The sequence below is a fragment of the Nerophis lumbriciformis genome, linkage group LG02, assembly GCF_033978685.3.
Source record: "Nerophis lumbriciformis linkage group LG02, RoL_Nlum_v2.1, whole genome shotgun sequence".
Taxonomy (NCBI): domain Eukaryota; kingdom Metazoa; phylum Chordata; class Actinopteri; order Syngnathiformes; family Syngnathidae; genus Nerophis; species Nerophis lumbriciformis.
The window spans coordinates 68,100,001-68,110,000 of record NC_084549.2 but is presented as its reverse complement, the minus strand read 5'-3'; the positions used below and the strand labels follow the sequence as shown (position 1 = coordinate 68,110,000).

Sequence of the window (10,000 nt, the reverse complement as noted above, 5' to 3'; positions counted from 1 at the left end):
AAATGTGAATGTGTGCGTGTGTGAATGTGCGGGTGTTTTATTGTGTGTGTGTGTGTGTATTAATGTGAGTTAATGTGTGTGTTTGAAAGTGTGTCTGCATATGTTTGTATATGTGGGTGTGTTTTAATGTGTGTGCGCGTATATTAAGGTGTGTTTTAATGTGTGCGTGTGTGGGTATTAATGTGTGTGTGTGCATGTGTGTGCGTGTGTTTTAATGTGTGCGTGTGTGGGTATTAATGTGTGTGTGTGCATGTGTGTGCGTGTGTTTTAATGTGTGCGTGCGTGGGTATTAATGTGTGTGTGTGTGTGCGTGTGTTTTAATGTGTGTGTGAGTATTAATGTGTGTGTGTGTATTAATTATGTGTGCGTGTGTGTATGCAAGTGTATTCATGTGTGTGTATTAATGTGTGTCAATGTGAATTAAGGTGAATGTGTGCGTGTGTGAATGTGCGTGTGTTTTAATGTGTGTGTATTAATGCGTGTGTTAATGTGTGTGTGTGTATTAGTGTGAGTGTGTATTGTGTGCGTGTATTAAAGTGTGTTAATGTGTGTAAGTGTAATAATGTGAATGTGTGCGTGTGTATTAGTGTGTGTATGTTATTGCGTGTGTGTATTTTTGTGTGCATATGTATATGTATATGCATGTGTGTGTGTGCGTGTATTTATGTGTGTGTTTTAATGTGTGTGTGTGTATTAATGTGTGTGTTAATGTGTGTTTGAGCATGTGTATTAATGTGTGTGTGTGAATTTATTAAATTGTGCGTGTGTGTATGATGTGTATGTGTGCGTACGTGCGTGTGAGTGTACGTGTATGTGTGTGTGTGCGTATGTTTGTATATGTGGGTGTGTATTAATGTGTGCGTGGGTGTATAATGTGTGTAGTAATGTGTACGTGTATTCATGTGTGTGTGTGTGTATATTAATGTGTATGATAATGTATGCATGTGCACGTGTTTATTATTGTGTGTATGTGTGTGTATTAATGTTAGTGTGTGTGTGTTTTAATGTGTGCATGTATTAGTGCGTGTGCTTGTGTTTGTATGTGTGTCTCTGTGTGCATGTGTGTGTATTAATGTGTGTGTGTGCATGTGTGTGTTTATTAATGTGCATGTGTGTGTCTGTACGTGTGTGTCTGTATGTGTGTGTGCATGTGTGTGTCGTACAGTGACAGGGTAGCTGAAGACTTTAAGGAAGCCAAAGTCGTCCCCGGTGGCGAGCAGCGTGCGGTCGCGTGTGAGGGAGGTGGCGTTAACGTCGGTGATGTCACTGTGGGTGGGCCAGATGCCCTCACAGGTGTCTCCCAGCACGCAGGTCCAGGTGTCCCAGTGGAGTCGCTCCAGCTGCACGCCAAGAGCACATGATCAGCTGAGGCGGCGTGCGACGCCATGTTGGCGCCCACCGACCTGCGAGTGTTTGATGAGCTGACGTCTTCCTCGTGGCGCTTCGAAGAAAAGCTGCTCCTTGGCGCCCGTGTTCACCTGCAGCAGCTTACCTGCGGGCGCACGTGTGACATCACCTCCAACATGCAAGGAGGACAGGAAGTGGGCGTTACCTCGCGTGTCCCAGTCCACGTGCGTGACGTAGGTGGACGCCCCCTTGCACACGCCCACTCTCTTGCTGCTCGCCATGTTGTAAATGTCCACGTAGCTGTCATGTGACGCCACCGCCAGGTATTTAGCCGAGTCTGCAACACAGCCAGCTTAGGCCACGCCCATAAACATGGAGGAACTTCAGCCACCAGAGGGCGCCACTATTGATATTGTCTGTGTGTACCTGGACTGAAGCGGATGTCAGAGATGGCGTCTCGGCGATGATGGAAGCTGAGGACATCCTCCAACGTGTCGGCGTTCACCACCAACACGCCACCATCACTCAGACCCACCGCCAACACCTTGCCATCAGGGGAGAAGGCACAGCAACGACTGCCTGCAACACAAATATAACCTTACGACATATGTGACCTCACATGTAACATAACATGCAACATGATATATGACCTCACATGTAACATAACATGCAACATGATATATGACCTCACATGTAACATAACATGTAACATGATATATGACCTCACATGTAACCGAGCATGTAACATAAAATGTAACCTCACAAGTAACATATGTGACCTCACATGTATCGTAACATAAAGATGTAACATAACATGATATGTGACCTTACATGTAACATAAGATGTAACATGATATGTGACCTTACATGTAACATAAGATGTAACACATAACATGTAACATGACATGTGACCTCACATGTAACATAACATGTAACATGATACCTCACATGTAACATAACATGTTACATGTAACCGAGCATGTAACATAAAATGTAACCTCACAAGTAACATATGTGACCTCACATGTAAAGTAACATAAGATGTAACACATAACATGTAACACATAACATGTAACACATAACATGTAACCTGATATGTGACCTCACATGTAACATAACATGTAACATGATATGTGACCTCACATGTAACATAACATGTAACATATTTGACCTCACATGTAACCGAGCATGTAACATAAATGTAATCGAACATGTTACCTCACAAGTAACATATGTGACCTCACATGTAACGTAACATAAGATGTAACACATAACATGTAACATATGTGACCTCACATGTAACATAAGATGTAACACATAACATGTAACATGATTTGTAACATAACATGTAACATAACATGTAACATATTTGACCTCACATGTAACCTCACATGTAACATAAAATGTAACCGAACATGTAACCTCACAAGTAATATATGTGACCTCACATGTAACGTAACATAAGATGTAACACATAACATGTAACATGATATGTGACCTCACATGTAACATAAGATGTAACATAAGATACAAGATAAGATGTAACACATAACACATAACATGTAACATGATGTGTGACCTCACATGTAACATAACATGTAACATGATATGTGACCTCACAAGTAACATATGTGACCTCACATGTAACGTAACATAAGATGTAACATAACATGTAACACATAACATGATATGTGACCTCACATGTAACATAAGATGTAACACATAACATATAACATGATATGTGATCTCACATGTAACCTCACATGTAACATAAATGTAACCGAACATGTAACCTCACAAGTAACATATGTGACCTCACATGTAACGTAACATATGATGTAACACATAACATGTAACATGATATGTGACCTCACATGTAACATAAGATGTAACACATAACATATAACATGATATGTGATCTCACATGTAACATGATATTTGACCTCACATGTAACAGAGCATGTAACATAAAATGTAACCGAACATGTAACCTCACAAGTAACATGATATGTGACCTCACATGTAACGCAACATGTAACATAAGATGTAACATAACATGTAACACATACCATGTAACATGGTATGACCTCACATGTGACATAAGATGTAACATAACATGTAACACATAACATGTAACATATGTGACCTCACATGTAACATAAAATGCAACATAACATGATATGTGACCTCGCATGTAACCGAACATGTGACATAACATGATATGTGACCTCACATGTAACCGAAGATGTAACATAAAATGCAACCAAGCATGTAACATAACATGTACCCTCACATGTAACATAATATGTAACATAACATGTAACAAACATGTAACCTAATACATTACAGAACATGTAACATGTAACCTCACATGTAACAAACCATGTAACATAACATATAACCTAACATGCAACATAATATGTAACACAATATGTAACATAACATATAATATGTAACATAACATGTAACATATGTAACTTAACCTGTAAACTAACATGTAACATAACATGTACCCTAACATGTAACATAATATGTAACATAACATGTAACATAATTCGTAACATAAGATGTAACACAATATGTAACCTAACATGGGACACAAAATGTAACCTAACATGTACCATGAGATGTAACATGACATGTAACCTGAAATGTAACCTAACATGAGACATGACGTGCCCTCTGACCTCTCTTCAGTTTGCGTACAGCCACCATGCGATGAGTGGACGATGTTTCCCACAGTCTGAGAGTTCGGTCGTCGCTGACAGTGGCGCACACGGCCAGGAGGGGATGAGGGGCGAGACCCCACACCTCTCCTGCCATGTGACCCTGCACACACACACACACACACACACACACACACACACACACACACACACACACACACACACACACACACACACACACACACACACACACACACTGGTTATCATTTGGAATGGGGAGCAAGTTTTTGATCATGACTTGTGGGGACCACCCTTTCTACAGGTTGTGGAGGCATAACAAAAATGGTGTAAAATGTCCACTGCCCAGTTAGCTCATACACGTCTTTAAATCTCTGGATTGATGAAGTCATGTGCTGATCATTCTTACTGGGGACCCTGGGGCAAAAGAGTTAATATGGTTCATGGGGACCACATTTAAATCATTTTGCATAATTCACACACATTTGTACGTGACTACTGAGGGCCATTTAAAAAAAAGCAGCGAGTGCAGTACCAGCTACAGCCCGATGAGGGGGCTGCTGTGCAAATGTCTCACACTCAAACTAACCAGTAAACATGTTTTATGGGCCAAGGCTTAAAAATCCCTTCGACATCTTCAGAATGGATCTGACTATCATTAAGGGGACCTGTTGTTTTGTCCCCATACCGTCATACACACACACACACACACACACACACACACACACACACACACACACACACACACACACACACCTGTACCAGCAGAGTCATGGGTCCAGTCTTGTCAATCTCCAGAATTTCGCCGTTTTTGGTTCCCACCAGGATGTGTCCGTGTCCCAAGGTGATGGCCCTGATGGACGGGTTGTCCTCCAGCAGCAGACCTGCACACACACACACACGCTGCGTCTCAACACCTGTGTGTGTGTGTGTGTGTGTGTGTGTGTGTGTACCTTTGGACCCTGCAGACAGGGCAGCTCGCTTGATGGCGTAGGTCTTCAAGCAGCGATCAAACATGTCATCCCACAGCTCCACCACGCCGTCCTTCCCTCCTGTCACAAAGCCCTGAAAGGCCACACTTTTAGCGTCCAGCTAACACACACACACACACACACACACACACACACACACACACACACGCGTGTCCACCTTGTCCAGCGAGAACATGGCAAAGACCGGTCCGTCGTGGGCCTTGACGGTCTTCAGCAGCAGCGCCTCCTTCCAGACGTAAACGTCTCCCGTGGCGGCGCCGGAGAAGACCAGCGCGTCGCTCCGGCCGTAACACGCCGACATCATGGTGTCCGCACGTCCCACGCTCCTGAAGGCACCACGCTTGGAGGTCAGGCCGCCGCCTGGTGGGCAGAGAGAGAAACTGCCGTGAGAACAGGAAGTCATGTTTCTACTTCCTGGACTTTATACAAAACGCGGCAGAAGCTCAGTCGTAAAGAATAGCTTACCTCGACATAAAAGCAGCAGAATTAGTTTTATACTTCCTGTTTTACGCTCTTATTTTGTTGCCACTTCCTTTTCTGTATGTATTGGCTTAGCAGGTGATCCGCTGGGACAACAAGACACGCTAGCAACATCTTAGGAACAATATTTTAGTCTTTTCTCAGCAAGTTTGCGTCTGAACCCAACTAACTTTTTTCTGTCAAGTCTTCCAAGATTCTCAGAACGTTAAAACCCGACTTGCTTCCTTCCTTCCTTCCTTCCGTCCGCATGTCACGCTAAAAGAATTCGTCTTCCCGGCCATCAGCTGGAAGCAGTGGTCAAGGTACCGCCGGCCAACAGAGACAGGAAAGGAAGTGGCAACAAAATAAGAGCGTAAAACAGGAAGTAAACTAAGACGTGACCTGATTTGACCGGTGAGAGCGTATTATCGCCATAATTACAACCCTTTTCGCTCTTGTCATTATAATTAATGACACACGGGGGCGCCACAGACTCATTTTTCTTTTTAAAATGTTGATTTGTTTGTTTTTGAAACGAGGCACTTATTTGAACTTAGCGGCCGAACAAAAAATATACTTTTAAATTGTCAGCATTGTGAATTATGTTGCGTAGTTATATTTATATGGTAATTATTATTCTGTGACTGTAAATTGTTTGCTTGTTTTCTTATTGATGCTTTTATTTTTTTCTGTATTGTGTAGTTATAATTATATGCTTTTACTTGTAACTGTATTGAAGGAAGACTAGTGGGTTGTTGAGGCAACCAGCTAATGGGGATGCTTAATAAAAATCAAATCAAAATCAAATCAATCGTGTATTTACTGTACAAATCCGTAGTGTTTCGAAATAAATACTTTAATCAAGATTATAAACAACAAAAATGCCCAAATGATTGACTCTTTTCTAAGAAAAAAGGTTTACATCAGGGGTGTCAAACTCATTTTAGAGAAAAATCTACTCCCAAGTGGGCCAGACTGGTAAAAATACGGCGCGATAACTTAAAAATAAAGACAATTTCAGATTGTTTTCTTTGTTTAAAAATTAATGTTGTTGTTTTTTTTACACTTAAATAGTATTCTATCTTTGTTGTTATTTATACTTTCTGAATAAATTATGTGATAACGTTCATCAGTCAACTCATTGGTGTTCATTTTCAATTCATCAAGATAAAAAAATTATATCAAAATCTAATTACAGAATGTTATTTATGTAGTTTGCTCATTTTCCTCGACTGGTGCACTAACATTATGTGGTTTATTTTATTTTTTATTTTTTTTTACATATGTAGCATCATCTCCAAAGATACAAAGAATTGCTATTGCGACATCTAGTGGACACACTTAGAACAGCAGTTTCTTTCATTCAAAAATTTTGGCTATTTTTCATACTTAGCAAACCGGATAAAACCTGTTCGCGGGCCTAAACCGTACGTTTGACACCCCTGGTTTACATGGTTCTGTTTTCCTCGTATTTCTTGGTCATTACAAATATTTCGTAGTTCTTGCTTATTAGCCCCGTAGGAGCCCCGCAAGGGCCCTATTGAAACAACTGTGTTTTTTTGTCTTTTTCAGGCCCTTAACATGCATGAAAAGTCCCCTTATTATGGCAAAAAAATGTATATTAAGGGGGCCCCGAAAATGAAGTTTCAATCTTGGCTCTCTAGCGCCACCTTTAAAATAAATTTAAAAAATATCAGTTTCACGTATCGACACGAAAATGGCGGGAGACGCCCATCATGACGGAACGCACATAAAAGCCTCAGGAAGCCATACCTGGAAAACCAACAGGAAGTCACCCTTGAAAAAACGGTGGTGCTATAACGAACTCCTCCTCGGGACTTTGGCCAAACTTTTGTCGGTTAAAACGAAAGATACCACGCATACAGGCGATGAAAAAAAAAACGGCTTCAGGGGTGTCAAACTCATTTTCATTGAGGGCCACGTTGCAGTTTTGGCTTCCCTCAGAGGGCCGCTTGTAACGTGAATAAAATAATTATTACATTTGAGTATGTAAGAAACAAAATCTGTGGATTTGGTAAAATTGCAGAATTTTACCATATTTTATTGTGAAATTCTGGTGATTGAGCTGCCAGTTTTTTGTATATTTATTTTTATTTTGGCATGAAAAAATATGGTTGCTGTTTCCACAGTGTATTACTGTAAATGTAAAAAAATGGCACCGCAGTTTTTTTCTTACGGTAGGATTCTGAAGACCGAGCTGTTTAAAAAAAAATATATATATATTGTCATGTTTACAACCTACTCAGTGGCCTAGTGGTTAGAGTGTCCGCCCTGAGATGGGTAGGTCGTGAGTCATACCAAAGACTATAAAAATGGGAGCAGTTACCTCCCTGCTTGGCACTCAGCATCAAGGGTTGGAATTGGGGGTGTCAGAAAAATTGCATATAAATTATCAAAAAACTTTCCGTTCTCTGAGTTCCCAATAAACAGACAAGAGGCTGTCTTTGTTGCCCCAAGCCAAAGGCTTGGAAAATTCCATTGTGTACGATGGGAGGAGACGGGAGGGGGGTTATCTGTTGTGATTCAAGACTTGCCCAAGCTCGATCCAGGACCAGCCCAAGCCCGAGGCATCTTTCTCTTTTGTGTTAATGTGACCAAAATCTATGGATGTTTCCTTTAGAAACAGCTGTTGTTGTGTAAACAGGGAATATCCAAATAAAGAGCGTGCTGGAAACTGTACAAGAGTACAGACCAGACGTTTCTCCTCAAATTGAGCCAAATTGAATTCTGTCTCTGTTTGATTCGTTGCTTCTTGTCCTGTTTAATAAATGTCATCAATGTTTGAACCTGTTAAATCACCAAAAATGATTCCCGGGCGAAGCCACCGCTGCTGCTCACTGCTCCCCTCACCTCCCAGGGGGTGATCAAGGGCGATGGGTCAAATGCAGAGAATAATTCCGACACACCTAGTGTGTGAGTAACAATCACTGGTACTTTAACTTTACAGTGTACAATTTGATGGATAACTTTGAAATCAGAAGGCTAAGTAGATATTTACCTCTGTTTTTACCCAAAAATGATAATATAATATCTGTTGCATTATTTGATAAAAGTTTAAAAGATGTATCACTTTTTTTTTTCTGTCAAAATAGAAAAAGAAAGGAAGAAAAAGTACGTCATTGATGCGTATTACTTCCGAGCTTTCACGTTCAAAATTGAGTGTGACACCTGTGTCCCACGCTAAAAAATGTGGGCGTGGCTAAAAGTTCAAGTTAAAGTACCAATGATTGTCACACACACACTGAGTGTGGTGAAATTTGTCATCTGCATTTGACCCATCACCCTTGTTCCACCCCCTGGGAGGAGAGGGGAGCAGTGAGCAGCAGCGGTGGCCGCGCCCGGGGAATCATGATGGTGATTTAACCCCCAATTCCAAGCCTTGATGCTGAGTGCCAAGCAGGGAGGTAATGGCTCCCATTTTTTTAGTCTTTGGTATGACTCGGCCGGGGTTTGAACTCACGACCGGACACTCTAACCACTAGGCCACTGAGCAGGTGTTTTCCTGTGTGTAGTGTTATAGTTGTTGTCCTGCGCTCCTATTTTTAGAGGCTTTTCCTGTTTTGTTGGTATTTTCCTGTAGCAGTTTCACGCCCCCTCCAGCTCCATGCGGACCTGAGTGAGGACAGCCTTTTTTCATGACGGGAGGACAACAGGGTGACAAAAACTAAATCATCCAGACTAGAGATAAATTGTATTATTATGTTTATCTTACCTAAAAATAAATAAATTTATTAATTTAAAAAAAATAAAATAAAAATACATTTTTACTATATTTTGCTAAAAACATCAAAATTAATTGTATTTTTATTTGTATTTTTTCGTGACTCCTTATTACATCCAGCCATAGAATTATACATTAAAATAAACATATTTGAAATAATTGATTTTAAATTATCATAATAATTCATTTAAAATGACCATATTTAATTATTAAAATAATTGCTTGTTTATCAACAACTTTAGCATTTTATTCATTACATTTTGAAACTCTCAGAAGCCAAGTTATGTTATATTCCTTAAAATTTATTTATGCAAGTTTGAAGTATCAATTATCTAAAGACAGTTTTGTTTGCATATTTTCAGAATGTAGATATCTATCTATATATATATATATATATATATATATATGAAATACTTGACTTGGTGAATTCTAGCTGTCAATATACTCCTCCCCTCTTAACCACGCCCCCAACCACGCCCCGCCCCACCCCCGACCACGCCCCCAACCCCCACCTCCCAAAATCGGAGGTCTCAAGGTTGGCAAGTATGCTGATGGCTGATGACAAACGTCTACAACTCAGTTTCACAAGTTCCGATCTTGATCCTAATTGCTGAAAAACGATGACGACTATTTTATTTCATGTCATTTTATCAGAGCCCTACTCAAATGTTGTTTTCTTCAATACCTTTAGAATAACTTTTTGAGGCCCCACAAGTGCCCTCATTTTGCAGGCGCCTCAGGTATGGCGACAAATTGAATATTGGATTAGGTTTTGG

General features: G+C 40.5%; 1 protein-coding gene across 3 annotated transcripts in view; it reads right to left on the bottom strand.

Moving 5' to 3' along the window:
• Positions 1-10,000, bottom strand: part of LOC133610983 (echinoderm microtubule-associated protein-like 6) — a 72,179-nt gene that overhangs the window by 21,214 nt on the left and 40,965 nt on the right. For all 3 annotated transcript variants that reach the window (XM_061967797.1, XM_061967805.1, XM_061967814.1), the window contains exons 21-28: positions 5,181-5,383; positions 4,985-5,096; positions 4,788-4,915; positions 4,035-4,176; positions 1,774-1,926; positions 1,553-1,684; positions 1,404-1,492; positions 1,164-1,340 (exon numbers count right to left, since the gene is read on the bottom strand). In XM_061967797.1, coding sequence (XP_061823781.1) covers positions 1,164-1,340; positions 1,404-1,492; positions 1,553-1,684; positions 1,774-1,926; positions 4,035-4,176; positions 4,788-4,915; positions 4,985-5,096; positions 5,181-5,383 — 1,136 coding nt within the window. The remainder of the gene's footprint in view (positions 1-1,163; positions 1,341-1,403; positions 1,493-1,552; positions 1,685-1,773; positions 1,927-4,034; positions 4,177-4,787; positions 4,916-4,984; positions 5,097-5,180; positions 5,384-10,000) is intronic.